The sequence below is a fragment of the Rhinoraja longicauda genome, chromosome 9 (genome assembly GCF_053455715.1).
Source record: "Rhinoraja longicauda isolate Sanriku21f chromosome 9, sRhiLon1.1, whole genome shotgun sequence".
NCBI lineage: Eukaryota > Metazoa > Chordata > Chondrichthyes > Rajiformes > Arhynchobatidae > Rhinoraja > Rhinoraja longicauda.
The window spans coordinates 22096914-22117715 of record NC_135961.1 but is presented as its reverse complement, the minus strand read 5'-3'; the positions used below and the strand labels follow the sequence as shown (position 1 = coordinate 22117715).

The 20802-nt window shown below is 43.7% G+C and overlaps 2 protein-coding genes and 1 pseudogene across 5 annotated transcripts in view; 1 reads left to right on the top strand and 2 right to left on the bottom strand.

Annotated features, from left to right (window-relative positions):
- Positions 1 to 143: 143 nt before the first annotated feature.
- On the bottom strand, positions 144 to 4028 carry mrpl57 (mitochondrial ribosomal protein L57). 3 transcript variants are annotated; one of them, XM_078405810.1, is made up of 2 exons: positions 3950 to 4028; positions 144 to 843 (listed from the first exon to the last, which is right to left on the bottom strand). In XM_078405810.1, the coding sequence occupies exon 2, from the start codon at positions 825 to 827 to the stop codon at positions 516 to 518; it is 312 nt and encodes a 103-aa protein (XP_078261936.1). In that variant the 5' UTR covers positions 828 to 843; positions 3950 to 4028; the 3' UTR covers positions 144 to 515. The 3 variants fall into 3 exon arrangements, with proteins under 3 accessions (XP_078261936.1, XP_078261935.1, XP_078261937.1); XM_078405809.1 differs by having other exon boundaries at positions 3872 to 3978; XM_078405811.1 differs by having other exon boundaries at positions 3899 to 3977.
- Positions 4029 to 7682: 3654 nt separating this feature from the next.
- On the top strand, positions 7683 to 10870 carry LOC144596924 (uncharacterized; annotated as a pseudogene).
- An 8033-nt stretch (positions 10871 to 18903) lies between these two features.
- mark1 (MAP/microtubule affinity-regulating kinase 1) overlaps positions 18904 to 20802 on the bottom strand; it is a 140473-nt gene continuing 138574 nt past the window's right edge. Inside the window, exon 17 of one of the 2 annotated variants that reach the window (XM_078404930.1) lies at positions 18904 to 20600. In XM_078404930.1, coding sequence (XP_078261056.1) covers positions 20246 to 20600 — 355 coding nt within the window. In that variant the 3' untranslated portion in view covers positions 18904 to 20245. The remainder of the gene's footprint in view (positions 20601 to 20802) is intronic. The other variant, XM_078404929.1, reaches the window with a different exon arrangement.

The window sequence follows — 20802 nt, the reverse complement described above, 5'->3', positions numbered from 1 at the left end:
TTATGATAAAATATTTACAGACTAAACCCAGCTTTAGGTTATGCATTTTTTTTTAAATCTACACTGCAACCATCATCTTGAGCTAAAAATGCTGATTCATGCATTTCATACATGTTGTTGCAAACCAAAAACAGTCAACTACCTTTAAATTTACTTCCTCCTGGTTCTTTTAATAAGCTTGAAAATACAACTTAAAATTGCTTAAAATGCAAGCAAAAAGCTCCTATATAAATCTAAGTGTAGGAAACTAAGCCAGGACAGTAAAAAACTAAAGTTCATGAATATTTAATTTATGTTTCTTAATAGACATACAATTTCATCAGGACCAGTAAAATAAAAGTACAAACCTCCCTGATATCATCGTTAAATTATCCCATGACTGCATGGTAGGTAATTTTAAACACTTTTAGACATTATACATAAAAATGGCTCTGTATTCTAGTTTATCAGGAAGCTTTTCCTTTAAAAAAAAAATAATTCTGCAGTCACATTCAAAAAAGATTTCTTCAAACATTTCAATATCCCCATTTTTTGGTTACATTTAGGTGGTTTAGATGGTCTTCAATGTATTTTGGTGCAGGAAAAGTTGCAGCTTTAGCAGCTTTGAAGGCTTCCCACTGCTCAGCTCTGCGTGTTGCTGCATGCCCTCTTTCTTGTGCAATGGTCATCCAGGGGCGGCTGAGCCAGTATTCGGTCTCCTTTTCAATCTCCAGCCTCCGAATTACGCCACGTTTCATTTGCCACGTAATGTTTCTTGGACGTCTGTATTTCCCTATCCATTGTTTGCCTGGAATTCCTTTTCGAAGCAAAAATGCAGTAAGGAACATTTTGCCAGAACTTTGCCTTGAAGGAAATAATAAAGACCAACAATTTAAATGTGAATTCAAAAGATTAATATTTTAATGCGAGCACATTCAAAAAGACTGTAAACAAAAATTAGGTGCTGTTGAGTGGAAGATCCTCCAAGGGGAATGGCCAACAAAGTGCTGGGCTAAGACCTACGGTGCTAATAAACGAGCCAGAACATTACTAACTTTATATGCCACACCCAGGATTTTCCAAAACCTCTGCAGCAAATTAATTATTCCAAAATATTTGCTACTTATGCAGAGAAACATGGAAGACCATTTCCACAAACAAGTTAAACTCCCTCAAGGGTCTTAGTGGAATATTATGTTTTCAGATAGACAGAAAGAACATGCCACTGTTCCAATACAATGAAAATGCTTGCATCGGGCGGCACGGTAGAGCAGCGGTAGAGTTGCTGCTTTACAGCGAATGCAGCGCCGGAGACTCAGGTTCGATCCTGACTACGGGTGCTGCACTGTAAGGAGTTTGTACGTTCTCCCCGTGACCTGCGTGGGTTTTCTCCGAGATCTTCGGTTTCCTCCCACACTCCAAAGACGTACAGGTATGTAGGTTAATTGACTGGGTAAATGTAAAAATTGTCCCTAGTGGGTGTAGGATAGTGTTAATGTATGGGGATCGTTGGGCGGCACGGACTTGGAGGGCCGAAAAGGCCTGTTTCCGGCTGTATATATATGATATATGATATGATATGATACCTGAGAGGAGGCACTGGATGCATCAAGGACATATCACTTTTGGTGACGATGTGCATTCTGCTTGTGGCAAGTTGGACCACAACCTTCAGATTTAAGGAAATCCACTACAACTGGCCCAACTGATTTGTTTTTTAGTAGAGCGGCAAGGTCAGTAATTATAAACTTTCCAAGACACTAAAAATCCTGTTTCTTCATCCAGAATTTAGTTTATAGTTACAATGTGGAAACAGGCCCTTCGGCCCACCGAGTCTGTGCTGACCACTATCTGTATACTAGTTCTATCCTACACACTAGGGATAATTTACAGAAGCAATTAACCTACAAACCTACACTTCTTTGGACAGTTTATTTGCCACTAGAAACATTGAAATGCTTTTAAAATATAACTTTTGGTTTTGTATTGCAAAAACAAATGAAAATTATAATCTACAGTTACTGATTAACAATTACACAACAACCCAGTACATTGTCAATACAAATGAATAGTTGTAACTGAATAGAAAGAGAATCTTATAAGATTATGCAGATGGTGGAACACGCCCTCCATGGAGCATGGCTGGACAATAATGGTGGCATGGATCGGTTGAGTCAAATGGCTATTGCACTGCTGTACATTCTGATACACTACAGTGGTGTATCACACCTCATGAACAATCAAAAGCTGTACATGATAAACGGGTGATCTCTCTCCAGCTACTGTCACCCTAGATCCTGTTCATGTGAATGTTCTCGCAAAAGATCTGTCTCCATCTTTGCAAACTACTGCCCATCCTTACTTTGTCTGCAAAGACGATTTTGCTTCACACATCAGTCTCATATTTCTCACAACTTCTCAGGTGCCTACCTGTGCCACAACACTGAAACCAAGCTAATGAAAGTCACCAATAAGATTTTCTGATATTTACAATTCTCATTGGCAACATCTCAACATTATACCATTCAGTGACCTTGTTTGGTTCCCTTCTTGGTAACCCTGCCATAGTGTACAATGGCATCAGTTTCCTCTCACTTGCCCCAAGAACATTTCATGGGCTCTTGATTTTCATTGGGATGCACAATCCTAAAATGATGGCATCAAGTTCCACATATTTACTGATCATGAATACAATACATTTACCGATCATGAATGCAATACTTCAGTCAAGAATGATCGACTCTCAAAGAATATTTCATTCAAGGATAGTGGCCAATGTTCCAAAAAAAAGACACCTGTGTATGACCTTTCATAATGTGCACATTAATTGGCAATATTCTGGACAGAAAAATGAATTTAATCCGAAACCATGAAAACCATTTCAGTTCAGAAAAGAGATATGCAGGTCATTACTCTCTGCTGATGTCTTCATACACTTCTGCAACTGCTCCATATTTTAAAATAAACTCATTAACTATGTTATTAACCTTGAGATTAAATATTTATAATTGGACCTGCATTAATCACTTTTTGTGAACTTGGGCAGTTTTAACACTGTTTCCTAAATTCACTTCTGAATTCATTGTTATGCCAGCTCCTAGAATCACCAATGAACAGACACAAATCACCTACAGTGCATTCCTCCAAATAGTTTTAAACTTTCAATCAAATCTTATTGTAACCAGCGAGGGTTTTGTAAATAAAATAAAAGTTTATGCAATCTTTCTTCATAATCTAATCACTGAAACCTAGGTGTTAACGTTAATAAACATCGACCTAGCTTCTGCCAATAAGAAAACCCATGGATCCAAGGAATCAATCTAATGAACCTTCTCTGCCCTTAAATAAGGAGATAAATAAGGATAGTAACTCGGCCGACCTGGACTCTCGCTGTCTTTGCACTGTGTCGCCTACGGCGTCCCTCATCTTGCACCCTCCCGCCCGCATCTTCAACAGTTTGCAGTTTAGAAGATGCAGACAATAAGGGAGGAGGTCATTGACTTTTTCTCCCACAGATATCACCAGAACGACTTTGTTTTCACCGCAACAACTATAACGAGACCTTCACCTGCACGAGTGTTAAACCCTGCACTCACCCTCCCGTGCAGGAAGCAACTGCAGATGCCGGTTATACACAGAAGCTGCCCGCCCCGCTGAGCCATTCAACCCCCGGTGCAGGCAGCAACTACAGATGCAGATGACCCACTGAGCCACTCACTCCCGGTGCAGGCAGCAACTGCAGATGTCCTGTTGAACTACCCACCCCCGGTGCAGGCAGCAACTGCAGATGACCCACTGAGCCACTCATCTGCAGATGCTGATGGCCTGCTGTACTACTCACTCCCGGTGCAAGCAGCAACTGCAGATACAGGTGACCCGCTGAGCCACTCACCTGCAGATGCCCCACTGATCCACTCACCCCTGGTGCAGGCAGCAACTGCAGATACAGGTGACCCGCTGCGCCACTCACCTCCTCACAGCTGCCCCTCCTCTACCGCTTCCTCAGGCATCGCCTCCCCCTAACCCAGGGCTCGATTGGCTCCATGGTGTGGGCGCGTTCAGATGCTCAGCGGTGTCATTGGTTTTGGCTTCACTTCCCCGAGTAACAAACGCTGCAATTGGTGCCACGTTGGATTGGTCACTTGCTGCTGCCGACGCTTGCATCACACAGATGGCATTGGTTTATGTGCAGGAAGGAACTGCAGATGCTGGTTTAAACCGAAGATACTAGAGGTGCAAGATAGACCACGACCCTAATAACAGTGTAGGACAATAACTGCAGATGCTGGTACAAATCGAAGGTACTAGAGGTGTAAGATGGACCACGACCCTAATAACCGTGTAGGACAATAACTGCAGATGCTGGTACAAATCGAAGGTATCACAAAATGCTGGAGTAACTCAGCAGGTCAGGCAGCATCTAGGAGAGAGGGGATGGGTGACGTTTCGTGTCTCGACTGCAGATGCTGATGTCTGATCGCTATGTGAAAATTGCGCCTAACTGGCGGAAACCTAGAGGTACCGACAACAGAGTACGCAGGAGGTTTAAAGGTCAATTTCTTATGGGTGACGTCTCGACCTGAAACGTCACCCATTCTCTCTCTCCTAGATGCTACCTGACCTGCTGAGTTACTCCAGCATTTTGTGATACCCTAATAACCGTAGTAGGTCATGGGTAAATTTCAGCTCCATTTTAGTAGTGCTAGACTGGGCAGTGTTCACAACCTTCTGCGATTTCTTCGTACATAAAATGTCTGCAAACAATTATTTTTGTTCAACTTCTTGGATAAGTTGACAGTTGACATTTATAACTATTCCTTGAAGAGTTGCTGCTTCGTGATCTTTAAACTTTGGATGTTACTGATTGAACAATCTCCAGTTGAGTCCGGCGTGCCACAAGGGACGGTGTTGGGACCCTTGCTGTTCTTGATCTACATCAACAATCTGCCTGAGAACCTGTCTTCGAGAGTGAGACTCTTCGCAGACGACTGTATTGTGTATCGAGAGATCAAAGCTGCTGAAGATATCAAGGCTCTTCAAAATGGCATAAACAATCTTTGTAATTGGGAAACCATTTGGCAAATGGGTTTCAATTACACCAAATGCTTTTCCATGAGAGTTACTCATAAAGTCAAGTCGATCATAAACCGGTACAAGATGGGAGACGACCTGCTTAAAGAAGTTGATCACCACCCATACCTGGGAGTTGAACTCACATCTGGCCGAGCCTGGAACAGACACATAAACCAGATTGCCACAAAAGCAAACAGAACTTTGGGCCTCCTCCGGAGAAATTTATCCGGTTGTGACAAACCAACAAAGGAGGTAGCGTACAAAACACTTGTCCGCCCACTGCTGGAATATTGCCAGACAATATGTGACACTCACCAGAAAAATAACAGACACCCTTGACAAGGTTCAGAGGCGTGCAGCACGGTTTGTTTGTAACGACTACTCAAGACAGTCAAGCGTCTCCAATATATTAAATCGCCTTGGCTGGGAGTCGCTGGAGTCAAGACGCACCAAAGCCCACTTATGTACTGTCTATAAAGAGACTCATGGCATCATCCCCAGTAACATATCTCATTTAATCTAATACCCAGAAATTTACAAGACAGTCCTCAGGTCACTTCATTTATACTGGAATTGGAGCAAACAAAACTAGCTACCTACCTACAGTCACTATATCCATGGACTATCCCAGAGTGGAACATCCTTCCCCACACCACCGGATGTGCACCAACCTTGTCACTCTTCAAGTCACAGCTCGACAACATGGACATAGATCATCTCACCAAACTTGCCCACATAAAAATCTAAATAACCTTTTTGCAAACAGTACCCACTCAAGCGAAACCTGCACGAGATAGCCCAGCTGTTGGTGGTTGTGCAGCAGAAAACAAATAGAAACAGAATATGGGGAGAAGGCAGGAACGGGGTACTGATTGAGAGTGATCAGCCATGATCGCATTGAATAGCGGTGCTGGCTCGAAGGGCTGAATGGCCTACTCCTGCACCTATTGTCTATTGTCTATTTGCACTAGAGATCCACTCTGTCTGTATCAGGCCTATTGATGATATTTAATGAACTGTTCTTCTTTGCTTTCTCTGTTAATTTTAGTTTCACCTCCACTAGCTGTATCGTTTTGTTTTATTTTAAAAAGTCATGGAAGCAGAGGTAAGGCATTTGCAAACAATAGAATACTGTATTCCCAATATAATTGAAAAGACATTTAACTTTATACTTAGAGCCAAGAAAATTTGAGTTGGTGAATTAATTAGTTAAAAACCCTTGACAGCCACTAAAATGACCAATGCTGCCTGACGTGGACAAAAGCATGAATCCAATTCAAATAGACAGTGGTGGAGTAAATCACCGGGTCAGGCAGCATCTCTGGAGAAAAGGGATGGGTGATGTTTCAGGTTGGGACCCTTCTTCAGACAAGGGGGGGGGGGGGGGGGGAGGATAAGAGCTGGTATAAATCAGGACCTGATCTTTAGCCGATATGCAAAACAGTGTAATCTTGTATATATCGCACACAAAATGATGTAAATCTTACCATGAATGACAGAAATAAAAAGCGTTATCCTTGTTTATGCAGTTCATTTTTGAATTATTTAAAATTGAGGGGGTTGGTGCAATATACTGCTAACCCACAAATGTGTTGTCATGAGATATTCACATTTGAAAAATCCATAAATCATAAAAAAAAAAGCAAGAAGGCGCCCATGTTATTTGACCAACTTATCAGTTGAATTTAAATATGACATTTTTACAGGTTGTAGGGTAGTGGGTAAGGATCGTGTAAATGCATGTAACTCATTTTTTGCAAAGGTGAGGATTAGCGCTATATTGCACCGACCCCCTCAATTATATGTTAAATTCAAAACTAAACTATGGTAGCTATGTACATTATTCATGTCTAAAGCTAGCACTTCGGTATCAGTGTAGGTATGTGTGCATTACATTTTATTACACTAATATAGAATTAAAAGAATGAAAAAATATTTTGACATGTGTCCATAATTATTTTATTCACAATATTTAGGATTTCTGGAAATAAGTTTGATGTCACTGATTGTGAATGTGTATGGGCAGGCCCTAATGAAATGTATGTGAGAGAACAGTGTTCATGATAGGGAGAACCATGTGCTGGGAATTGCTGAGAAGTGTGTGCATGACTGATTATATATATATTATATATTATATATATATATATATGTGTCTTTCGTGAGAAAGAAACCCAATAATCTACGGAAAGGCCTTATGAAACTTACCCCCAGGAGATCCCGAGAGGGGGGGGGGGGTGGAGGATGAGATCTCCAATAGGACGGACCAAAGGTTATTGACCCACGCAGACGACCTGACTACGAGTATAAGATGCATTTGCGGAAAGCTGTGCAAAAACCACCGTGGCCTTAAAATCCATCAGGCAAGAATGAAATGCTCGGAGAAGGTGAAAGAGGTGCAGCGCACAGGTCCTGAACCTGGTGAGACACAGGAGGAGCCCGGCCAGGACTCACCCCACAGAGCCCAGTCCCTCCAGGCACCAGAGTCTCCCAACCCCTGTAGTGTAATTCCACAGCAACGGATTAAGTGCCCCCCAGCGAGCAACCGGAACGAATGGCTGCAGTTTGACAAAGACGTGACCAACATCATTCAAGCCACAGCCAAAGGAGATGCAGATCGCCGACTCCAAACAATGACTGCCATCATTGTCAGTTATGCCTCGGAAAGACTTGGCCATGGTGAGAAAGGTAACACCAAGCCCACCACCTACACCATGAACTGCAGGGCCACCAAAATACATCAACTGTGGCTGGAGCTTAGAACCCTCAAAATCCAGTACAAGACATCTACCGAAGAGGAGAAGCAAGCCTTGGCCGACCTACGAAACATCCTTAGGAAAAGGCTTATGACTCTCCGCAGAGCCGAGTGGCACAGGAGAAGAGGAAGAGAGAGAGAGCAAGGAAGCGAGCTGCGATAATTGCCAATCCCTTTGGCTTTACCAGGCGATTACTTGGGGACAAGCGCAGTGGCCGCCTCATGTGCTCAACAGATGAAGTCAATCGCTTCCTCCATGACACCCTGAGCGATCCGATGAGGGAACATGAGCTCAAACCCAACAAACCTCTCATCACCCCAGCCCCCCCAACAAGAGTTCAATCTGAGGGAGCCGAGTCTGAAAGAGGTCATCAAGGCGGCCTCCAGCCTCTCATCCTCTGCTCCAGGCCCTAGTGGCGTACCATACATAGTGTACAAGCGCTGCCCAGAGCTCCTTCGACACCTATGGAAGGTTTTGAAGGTGGTATGGTGATGGGGGAGAGTTGCTGACCAGTGAGGTGCGCTGAGGGAGTTTGGTTCCTGAAAGAGGAAAACTCAAAGAACATCAATCAGGTTTGGTCAATCTCGCTGCTGAGCATTGAAGGGTAGGTGTTTTTCAGCATTGTCTCCCGAAGATTAACTGAGTTTCTCTTCAAAAACAGCTACATCGACCCCTCAGTGCAGAAGGGTGGGATTCCTGGAGCTCCCGGCTGCTTGGAGCACACTGGAGTAGTCACACAGCTCATCAGAGAAGCCCATGAAAACAGAGGCGATTTAGTTGTTCTGTGGTTGGACCTGGCCAATGCCGATGGGTCCATACCGCACTGACTGGTTGAGCTTGCACTACACCGCCACCATGTTCCCAGCAAGATCAAGGTCCTGATCCTGGATTATTACCATAATTTCAGGCTGAGGGTGACTTCTGGGTCAGAAACATCAGACTAGCATTGGTTTGGAAAAGGAATAATAACGGGTTGCACCATTTCTGTTATTCCTTTTGCTCTTGCCATGAACATGGTGGCCAAGTCAGCCGAGGTGGAATGCAGAGACCCCCTAACCAAGTCTGGTGTACGCCAGCCCCCAATAAGAGCATTTATGGATGACCTTACCATCACCACAACATTGGTCCCAGGGAGGTGGTGGATTCTACAAGGTCTTGAGAAACTTATCACCTGGGCAAGGATGAGTTTCAAGCCAACCAAGTCAAGGTCCATGGTGCCGAAGAAGGGGAAGGTGACTGACAAATCCACTTCTTACAATCCGGAACTGCCATTCCCTCCATCACTGAGCAACCTGTCAAGAGTTTGGGGAAGCTTTTTGACGCAACTCTGAAAGAGTCTGCCGCCATTCAAAAGTCCATCCAAGACCTTGTAGCCTGGCTCACCAAAGTCGACAAGTCAGGCCTGCCTGGCAGATTCAAGGCCTGGATCTATCAGCATTCCATCCTGCCCCGAGTCCTGTGGCCTCTGCTGGTTTAAGCTGTTCCATTGATCACAGTTGAGTCCCTCGAAAGGAAGATCAGTGGCTTTCTCCGCAAGTGCCTTGGCCTTCCCCACATCCTCAACAGTGCAGCACTGTACGGGACCAGTAACATCTTGCAGCTTCCATTCAGTGGCCTCACTGAAGAGTTTATGGTGGCGCGAACAAGAGAAGCCCTATTGTACAGGGACTCCAGGGACCAGAAAGTGTCATCGTCTGGCACCGAGGTGAGAACAGGGAGGAAATGGAGGGCGGAGAAAGCAGTGGAGGTGGCAGAGTCACGCTTATGGCAAAAGGCATTGGTGGGAGTCATGGCAACTGGCAGAGCGGGCTTGGGATACTTCCCTAAGACCCAGGTTGGCAAGGCCCAGGACAAGGAGAGACACCATCTAATCCAGGAAGAGGTCCAAGCAGGTGTGGAGGAAGAGCATGTGAGCATGACGGTGGGGCTCAGGCAGCAGGGAGCGTGGACAAGGTGGGAGAGCAAACCGCAGCGCAGGATTACCTGGTCAAACATCATGCAGGCAGATTTCCAGCGCGTCCGGTTCCTTGTCCAATCTGTCTACGATGCCTTTCCAAGCCCAGCAAACCTCCACGTTTGGGGCAAGAGCGAGACACCTTCATGCCCACTTTGCTCTGGAAGAGGATCATTAGAACATAGAAACATAGAAAATAGGTGCAGGAGTAGGCCATTCGGTCCTTCGAGCCTGCACCGCCATTCAATATGATCATGGCTGATCATCCAACTCAGTATCCCGTACCTGCCTTCTCTCCATACCCCCTGATCCCTTTAGCCACAAGGGCCACATCTAACTCCCTCTTAAATATAGCCAATGAACTGGCCTCAACTACCTTCTATGGCATTCCACAGATTCACCACTCTCTGTGTGAAAAAAAATGTTCTCATCTCGGTCCTCAGCAGCTGCCCAAAGTCCCTTGGGGAAGGTCGCTATCGGTGGCGCCATGACCAGGTGCTCAAGGTGGTTGCTGAGAGCATAGCCACTGCCATCAGTAACAGCAAACACCAACATGACCCAAAGAAATCAATCACTTTTGTCAAAGCTGGAGAGAAGCCTCGACCACAACCAAAAACAAGGGCGGGCCTCCTCTACACGGCCACTGACTGGCAGCTGCACGTCGATCTGGGCAAACAGCTGAAATTTCCACAGCACATCACAGCAGCATCACTCCGGCCAGACACGGTCATCACCTCCGAAGTGACAAAACAGTTGATCAGTCTGGAGCTGACAGTGCCCTGGGAAGAGCGTATTGAAGAAGCTAATGAGCGGAAACGTGCAAAGTACCAGGAACTGGTGGAAATGTGCCAGGACAGAGGCTGGAAGACAGACAATGAACCCATAGAGGTGGGCTGTAGAGGGTTTGCAGGATGCTCACTCTGTAAAGTCCTCAACCAATTGGGCATTACGGGGCTGGCAAAGAAGAGGGCCATTCAATCTGCAAGTGAAGCCGCTGAGAAGGCCTCTAGGTGGCTTTGGATTAAGAGGACTGATCCGTGGGCGGTTGCAGCTGGGACGCAAGTCGGGGCCTGATCAACCCCGGCTGGGTCGCCTGGGTGAGGGTGTCTGATGTTGTGAGACCTGAAGCACCCGATGACTCCAGGTCACATCACTGAGGATGCGTCCCAGCGCATCCAGAAGATGTATCTTTCACATATATAAATATTAGAGAGCAGGAGAGAGAGAGAGATTGAAAGAAAAAGGTTGCAAAATAAATAATTATAGGAAATCACAAGAAACTAGAGATATATATATATATACTAGCAAAGCGGGCCCGTTGGGCCCGTCCCCACACCCCCCATTCTCTCCTCCCCCAGCCCCACTCTTACTCTCCAAGTGTGCCCGTTGGGCCCGTCCTCCTGATCTGTGTATGTCAAGTGACCACTATAACTTTGTCTTTTTTTTTTTTCCTAATCAGATGTGCAGCACTTTGGTCAACGTGGGTTGTTTTTAAATGTGCTATACAAATAAAATTGACTTGACTTGACTTGCAATAACAAAAAAACCACTTTAAAACAATCAGTGCTTTTCTGGAAACTTTTCGAAACAATGTATCCGTCACAAGCTGAAAACTAAATCTGCACCGCAGCGCCCCCCTGAAAAAGGGGGGGGGGCAGTGCTTTAAAACCTCTGTAACTTAAAAAACACGTGACCAAATTAAATGAAAATATCACGGCCGAGCGAGCGCGAGATTGGCGATTGAGGCGGTGCGAAAACCGTCGCGCTACGGTTCGCCGTTTTGCTGCAATCGCTGTTACGAATATATCAGGCCAAACCACAAAAAAAAATATACACAAGATCTGAGTTTTAGTATTATATATACTAGAACAAGTGTGCCCGTTCAAAGCGGGCCCGTTGGGCCCGTCCCCACACCTCCCATTCTCTCCTCCCCCAGCCCCACTCTTACTCTCCAAGTGTGCCCGTTGGGCCCGTCCTCCTGATCTGTGTATGTCAAGTGACCACTATAACCCTCTTTTTTTTTTTTTTTCCTAATCAGATGTGCAGCACTTTGGTCAACATGGGTTGTTTTTAAATGTGCTATACAAATATAATTGACTTGACTTGACTTGACTTGACTTGACTTGCAATAACAAAACAATCAGTGCTTTTCTGGAAACTTTTCGAAACAATGTAGCCGTCACAAGCTGAAAACTAAATCCTTTTCTGGAAACTTTTCGAAACAATGTAGCCGTCACAAGCTGAAAACTAAATCTGCACCGCAGCGCCCCCCTGAAAAAGGGGGGGGCCAGCGCTTTAAAACCTCTGTAACTTAAAAAACACGCGACCAAATTAAATGAAAATATCACGGCCGAGCGAGCGCGAGATTGGCGATTGAGGCGGTGCGAAAACCGTCATGCTAGGGTCCGCCGTTTTGCTGCAATCGCTGTTAGGAATATATCAGGCCAAACCACAAAAAAAAATATACACAAGATCTGAGTTTTAGTATTATATAGATAGATAGACTAGCAAAGCGGGCCCGTTGGGCCCGTCCCCACACCCCCCATTCTCTCCTCCCCCAGCCCCACTCTTACTCTCCAAGTGTGCCCGTTGGGCCCGTCCTCCTGATCTGTGTATGTCAAGTGACCACTATAACTTCCTTCTTTTTTTTTTTCCTAATCAGATGTGCAGCACTTTGGTCAACGTGGGTTGTTTTTAAATGTGCTATACAAATATAATTGACTTGACTTGACTTGCAATAACAAAAACAAGTACTTTAAAACAATCAGTGCTTTTCTGGAAACATTTCGAAACAATGTAGCCGTCACAAGCTGAAGACTAAATCTGCACCGCAGCGCCCCCCTGAAAAGGGGGGGGGCAGCGCTTTAAAACCTCTGTAACTTAAAAAATACGTGACCAAAGTAAATGAAAATATCACGGCCGAGCGAGCGCGAGATTGGCGATTGAGGCGGTGTGAAAACCGTCGTGCTACGGTTTCCCTTTTTTCCGCAATCGATGTTACGTACGGTTCAGGTCATTTCCAAAAATATATATATATATATATCTACATAACACAAGATCTGAGTTTTAATAGTATATAATAGATAGATAGATAGATAGATGTGTGTGTATATATATATATTTAAAAAAATATATATATATATATATATATATATATATATAGGCCATAAAGGTCGAATTGCCTTTATGGTTTATGTACATCATGTGAAAAATAAGATGAATAGAGCGAATATATATACATTTGTGCAGTGTGTGTTAGAGCAATACAAGGGAAACTGTACAAAAGAGGGGGCTGAGGAGGAAGGATGGGATGGAAATGGGCAGAAACAGTGAAAGAATAAAATCAGAGAAATTAAGCAGGAGGAAAACATTTAAAAAGAAAAATAACAAAAAAATGTGAATTGATAGATGAAATATATTCTGCATTTTAATGGTATTATATCACAAATACTGTTCCCCCACAACACTGATTACACTGCGAGAGGCATAATGGATGGCGGGTTTTGCTTACTAAAATGGTAGACATTCTGCTCCGTTGCGTACTACACTTCAGTATCGGCGATTTTGACGAAGTGGTCCATCTTGCTCCACTCTATTGTCTTTGGTTTAAACCGAAGACGCAAAATGCTGGAGTAACTCAGCGGGTCAGGCAGCATCTCTGGAGAGAAGGAATGGGTGATGTTTCGGGTCGTCAAGTCTGAAGAAGGGTCTCGACCCGAAACACCACCCATTCCTTCTCTCCAGCCATGCTGCCTGTCCTGCTGAGTTACTCCAGCATTTTGTGGGATTGGTTTATTGCTACACGTCCCAGCTGCAGTAAAATCTTATGGTGCTAGCCACTCAAATTATCCTTGACATTCGAGTACAATCAAGTCATACTCAAGCACAATGGATAGTGCAAAGAAAAAAACCCCACCAAAGTGAAGAATATGGTGTTACAGCTTTATAGTGTTACAGCCCCAGTGGAAGTGCAGAAAAAAAGCACAAGGTTTGCAATGAGGCAAGGTAGGCGATTGGAACTGCTCCCTTAACATGAGGGGACCAGCAGGGAGAAAGAGTGCTAAAAGTGGATTGCATTGCTTATTTTGATTTGATATGTCCATTAAGGCAGCCAATCAAGATCGGCCAACCAGCCGATCAGCATCCTCTGGGATTCTGGTGCATTCTGGTGCTCCTGCTCCATCGTCCAGGAGCTCAAGGCCCGCTTGACTCTAGGAAAAAAAGGGCCTGCCCACCAAATCCGGCAACCCTGCTGCTCCAGAACACCTCCTCAATTCTTACCTACCTCTCCCCTTAGACTACATCACATTCCTCAATCTGCCCTTTATTGTTCTACCCATCCCAGCATTATGCCACAAACCACTAACATTCTAAGTGCACATCTCCCAATTTAGTTTTAATTCCTATCTTGATTACCCAACACCTGGTCATGCCCTAAAACGTAATCAGTTAGCACCACTCCCCCCAATATTCAATTGGTGGCACCACAGTGCCAGACTGTCTACCCAACATCTCTCTCTGCTTTAGGCCATGGCCATCCATTGGCATTTAATCCCTCCTCACCCATCAGTTGTCCATAATTTACTTGATACTCACCTGTTTACATAAACCCCATTCTACTACCAACCACAGTTAAGAGAGTAGATTTACATCTCTAACTGCACACTACCCACCCTTAACTGTCACATGCAAGACACAAGTTGTTCAAACCAACACCTTTGTACTAATTATCCAACACTCATTTATATTAATCCCACATTTCCTCTTGCACCCCCATCAGGCTCAGGCCAAACCTCCCACTTTCCTGCTATGCCTTGTGCTAGTGGCAATTTAAAGCAGCCAATTAACCTACCAACCAGCATGCCTTTTGTTGGGACATAGGAAATATCAGGATCCAGCTCTCATCTCTGGTGCTGTGCAATAGCAACTCTAACCATTAACCCACCATGCCACACTGACACCTCCAATAACTTCCTCTGCTTGTTCGATCTACATCCATCCATCCTTTATCTATTTTATCTTCTTGCACCACAGCCAGATATCCATTATCCAGCTAGTGTTTGTCTGCTACTGGCTCCTCAAAACATTTTTTGTTCATAGTTCTTTCTTGTATCTGCCTATAAAGTCCTTTACATCTTTACCAGCTCATCTGAAATGAATGAATAAATGAATGGAAATTTTATTGTCACGTGACAAGTCACGGTGAAATTCTTTGCTTGCATACCTGGATAAGGTATGCAATAGTCGCCCATGAAGGGCGCTTACAAAGTTACAAGTCCCCCTCCCCGATCAAGTTCCCCCTTTGTTCTTCCCCACCCCCCTCTTTTACGGCACCCCCCCATGCCGGGTCCTCCACTATCCATTGTTCCTCCCCCTTCGTCTCGGCGATCCCCCCACGCTGGGTCCCCATTGTTCATGGTTCTTCACAGCAGTCCCCTGTTCCATTTGCAGACAACAGAAATTATTATGTAGAGTAAATTTCCCATTATTTGCAACAAAAATGCCTCAGGGAGTTATTATAAAGCTGACATAAAAAAAACCTCATCCAACTCACACAGCATGTTAAAAAAAAATTCAGAGAAGTAGTGCTGGAAAAATTCAGAGGCAGGCAGCATCTGTGGAGAGAATAGACAGATGATGCTTTGGGTTGGCACCCTTCATCAATCTGAAAAAAGATCCTGACCTGAAATACCGTCCGTCCATCCCCTCCAGATATTGCCTAACCTGCTGAGTTCTTGCAGCACTTTTTCTCATGCGCAAGATTCCAGCATCTAGAGTCTCTTGTTTCTCTGCAAGGCGGTGGGATTTAACATGGCATTTTTTTGTGAAGACGAACCTTTGAAGATAGTAGGCAAAGGATAATTAATTCCATCCGCATTATGAACATTGACGTCTACAATATTAGGTATGGACAAACCCCCACCCCTCCTTTTCCCTCTGCCCTACCTGGTCTCGCGCCTACTTCTCCCCTTCCACCTGCATCCCATTCTCTAGCTTCATAATTCTTCAATTCTGTTGCCTCATGCCTTCTGTCGTTTCATCTCTGCCTTTTATCCAACCATCGATCTAGCAAAACCTCCCTCACCTGCATCCACCTATTACTTGCCAGGCTTTGTCCTACCCTTCCTCATTACCACCATTCTTCTGCACCCTCCACCATATCAATCTGAAAAAGCTTTCTGAACATTGGCCTGCATCAGTCAGAGCATTGAGTATAGAAGTTGGGAGGTCATGTTACAGTTGTATAAGACATTGGTCAGACCACACTTACAGTCCTATGTTCAGATTTGGTCATTATGTTATTGGAAAAATGTTATCAAGCTGGAAGGTGTTGAGAGAAGATTTACAAGGATGTTGCCAGGGCTTGAGAGCTTGAGCTATAAAGGTTGAGCAGCCTAGGATTTTATTCCTTGGAGCACAGGAGGAATGAGGAGAGATCTTATAGAGATGTTCAAAATTATGAGCAGAATAGATTGGGTAAATGTCAGAATCTTTTGCCCAGAGTTGGGGAAATCAAGAACCAGAGAACAAAGGTTTAAGGTGTTTGGGGGGGGGGGGGGGGGAGGAGATTTAATAGAAACCAGAGGGGTAATTTTATTTTTTATGCAAAGGGTGGTGGGCGTATGGAGCGAGCTGCCGGAGGAGGTAATTGAGGCAAGTACTATCATTACATTTATGAATCATTTGGACAGATACACGGATAGGATAGGTTTAAAGGGATATGGGTGTCATGCAGGCTGGTGGGACTAGGGTAGATGGGGCTGTTGGTTGACGTGGGCAAGTTGAGCCAAAGGGCTTGTTTCCATGCTGTATAACTCTAAGATGCTGCCTGACCTGCTGAGTTACTCCAGCACTTTGTGTATTCTGTTGCTATGTGGCCTGTTGAATATTTCCAGCATTTTGTTTTTGAAATTTTCTATAACTAATAGAAATTATCAAAGTTAGCGTATTATTTAAGAATCACTAATATGAAGGAACTAGTCTTCTTAGTTGGTTTTACCGTAATGATTTCAAACATCAATAAATATATTGAAACGATCAATTTAACTTACCAAAGAACAATAATCCAATTGGACAATACGGTCTGTATTAATAATACTGTATAATAATCAAGCTTTTTTGTATGAATATTTTCTAAAATGTGTCACCTTTTTAAACATAATTTCCTTTCCAGGTATTATTATACTATTAAATGCAGTGCAACTGGAAAAGTAAATGAATGAATGAATAAGTTTATTGGCCAAGTATGTACACATACAAGGAATGTGCCTTGGTGCTCCGCTCGCAAGTAACAACACGAACATACAGTAAACAATTAAGAATAAAGCATAAAACATTAAGAATACAACATTACAGTTTAAACATGTGAGTGAAATAAACCAGAGCAAAAAGAGACTCCAGACTTTTGGTTATTGAGTAGTTACTACTCGCGGAAAAAAAGCTGTTTTTATGTCTGGCTGTGGCGGCTTTGACAGTCCGGAGTCGCCTTCCAGAGGGAAGTGCTTCAATATTTGTGGCCAGGGTGAGAGGGGTCAGAGATGACCTTGCCTGCTCACTTCCTGGCCCTTGCAGTGTACAGTTTGTCAATGGGGAGGGGGAAGGTTGCAGCCAACAACCTTCTCAGCTGATCGAACGATCCGTTGCAGCCTCTGGATGTCGTGCTTGGTGGCTGAGCCAAACCAGAGCACGATGGAGAAGGTGAGGACAGACTCTACGATGGCAGTATAGCATTGGAGCATCATTGCCTGTGGCAGATTGTGTTTCCTCAGCTGCCGCAGGAAGTACATCCTCTGTTGGGCCTTTTTGACTGTGGAGTCGATGGTGGCCCCCTATTTAAGGACCTTGGAGATGATGGTTCCAAGGAACTTGAATGACTCCACTGATGTGACTGTCGTGTTGTTGATGTTGAGTGGGGAGAGGGGAGCTCTCCTAAAGTCTACAATCAGTTCCATTGTCTTAAGAGCATTGAGCACCAGGTTGTTACGGAGGCACCAGGACGCCAGCTGTTTCACTTGCTGTCTGTAGGCAGATTCCTCCCCATTCTGGATCAGTCCAATCAGGGTTGTGTCATCCACAAACTTGAGAAACTTGACAGAGGTGTCTGTGGAGGTGCAGTCCTTGGTGTAGAGAGAGTAAAGGAGAGGAGAGAGTACGCAGCCTTGCGTTGCTCCTATGCTGAGGGTCTGCGGGTCCGAGATGTGCTTTCCCAGCATCACATGCTGCTTCCTATTTGTCAGGAAGTTGATGATCCACTGACAGAGGGGTTCAGGCACAGTCAACTGGGAGAGTTTGGAGTGTAGTAGCTCTGGCACAATGGTGTTAAATGCAGAGCTACATACAAAATCATGGCATAGGTCCCCTTGCGGTCTAGGTTCTGGAGGATGAAGTGCAGGCCTAGGTTGACTGCGTCATCCACCGATCTATTGGCCCGGTATGCAAACTGCAGAGGGCCCAGCAGGGGGATTGTGATGTTTTTCAGCTGGGCCAGCACGTCTTTCAAAAGTTTTCATGATGACAGAGGTCAGTGCGACAGGCGACTAGTGATCCTTGTCTTTTTGGGTACAGAGACAATCGTGGAGACTTTGAAGCAGGCACGAACAGTACACGTTTGCAGGGACTGGTTGAAGATATCTGTGTAGACTGGTGCCAGTTGTTTGGTACAGAGCTTGAGGGTAGAGGGGGAAACATTGTCCGGTCCTGGAGATTTCCGGCTTTTCTGTCCCCTGAATAGCCTCTCCCCCTCCTCAATTTCTATTGTTGGAGATGGAGAAGTGGCCAGACTGTTGTTGGGCAGCAAGGAGGGGGTGGGTAGTGGATGAGGGCCCAGTCTTTGTAGACTGGAATCATGCTGCAAGTGGGTATGAAGTGGTGAATAAAAGGACGAAAAAGGGCACAAAGTGCTGGAGTAACTTGGCAGGTCAGGCAGCATCTCTGAAGAGCATGGATAAGTATCTACCCAAGTTCTCCAGAGATACTGGCTTACCTGCCGAGTTACTTCAGCACCTTGTGTCATTTTTTTGTAAACTAGCATCTGCAGTTACTTGCTTCTAAGTAAAAGTATAAATACCTTTTTACATTGACATCCAATATTTCAAAGAAAAATTCCCAGGAGAAGGTTGAAATGAAATAAAACTTACTCCATGTTCAAGTCATTTCAAATTGGTTTTAATATTGTGCACCATTGAAAATGTACCCATGTACCTTGCACTGAGCTCCTCTCAATAAACATAAAGGGGAGGGGCAAGTACAACTGTCCAAGCATCTTCTAAGGCAGCAAGATCAATGTCATTCTGAAACACAACTGCCACAGGAAAGCTACATTACAGAGTATCTACAATCCAAAGCTTCAACCTAATGTTCTTGCATTTTTATGCAACCATACAAAGATTTAGATTACCTTCTGATAATCAGAGTGTCGATCTGATCACAACATGTATATTGACAGAGCTTGATTACTTTTCCAAATTGTCACACGAGTGCAGACAGGGTCAAATGCTAATATTACAATAATTACAACATAAAATACAATTGCACAATTAACCTACATGGTTAATTTGGTACAAAACATGTATTAAATGTACCAGTACTAGTGGTTTTACATTGTACTCACTAGTTATAAAGGAAAAAAAATCCTTTAATTGGTGAAGGCCTAATAATTACAATGCACATTACAGGTATACTGTCCTGGAATAAATACAGGTGATCTGGTAAACTATCAATATAGGAAATTACCGGAGGGTCAGGAAATCATACCATTTAATGTGTAAGCTTTACTATTTTATACAAGAATTTTAAAATGTGAATGATGGGTATTTGTAGACCCATACAGCTCAAAAAGAAAGGAAGAGGACTATTATCCTCAAAGATGATTGATAATTCCTGAGACAACTTTCCCAAAAGCTATTTTGTGCTATTAATGACAATAGTATAATGTGGAGAGAACAGATTGGACTTTCAGGTCACAAATTTAAAAGATCGTAATGACTTCTGCTTTGGGTCAGGGTGGAAGGGAGAGATTAACTTTCATTAACATGAAGTCAAAAATCTTTATTTATCTAACACTCAAAAATGTAGTTAGTGCTAAAGAACTTCAAGCTCAAAAAACACATGGAACATTAAAATGAGCATTTCTGTACATAAATCAGGACACAACTATACAATAGCTGTAGGTGTTAGGTATTATTCTTTATTGTACAACTATATGAACATAAGCTGTGACAATGCTCAATATACCTGTATATGTGGAAATAAGATCACAATTCATTAAAGCTAATTCACAATAAGCCATACGGATCCAGGTTTTACAATTTATAATCACAATATATATAACCTTATTGCGACGGAAATTTCTAACCGTTTATTGGTATGAGAGAGGAAGTGGGATCGGTGGCCAAACTCACGCACATTAGCAATAATACCAGTACATTCAGGAGTGAACTGTATATCATACCAGAAACTTCCCTGATCTCATAATTACAGTTTTTCTTCACAACTTCAGCTCATTCGCAATTTTGGATGCAATGTTCTTGAATGCCATAGATGTTCCTGATATTCGCTTAAAACGAACACCATTTAGAGACAAACGTGGCAACTTGCAGACTTCCATTTCCCATTGAACTAAGTTATCCTGTCGAGCATCGCCGTGAACACAGAACAAAAGGAACCTTTCTCGTTGCTCATAGTCACAATTATTAGCATCCAGCACCTTTCGGATTTCCCGCATCATATCATTGGGATCCATTGAACTAGTGGTCTTCATGCTCCACGTGAACCTCAAAGACCTTGGTTTTGCATCTTTAATGTCATCCCTTTCTTTATCTTTTGATTCTCCTGACATACTCCTGAAAGTAGAGACATACCTTTGATGTTTAGGTACAACATACATATAGATTCTTTGCTTGATTTTTACAAATATGGTCTTATCCCATTTCAAAATACATTTAAGTTACTCAAAATACATTGCAACTCTTAAAAACTACTTTCACTTATTAACGAAATAGATTTATCCTGCAAAGCAGTTATTGCAAATCAACCTGCAATCTT

Excerpts from the sequence above, each read along its gene's own strand:
- mrpl57 (XM_078405810.1), bottom strand. The coding sequence starts at position 827 with ATGTTCCTTACTGCATTTTTGCTTCGAAAAGGAATTCCAGGCAAACAA.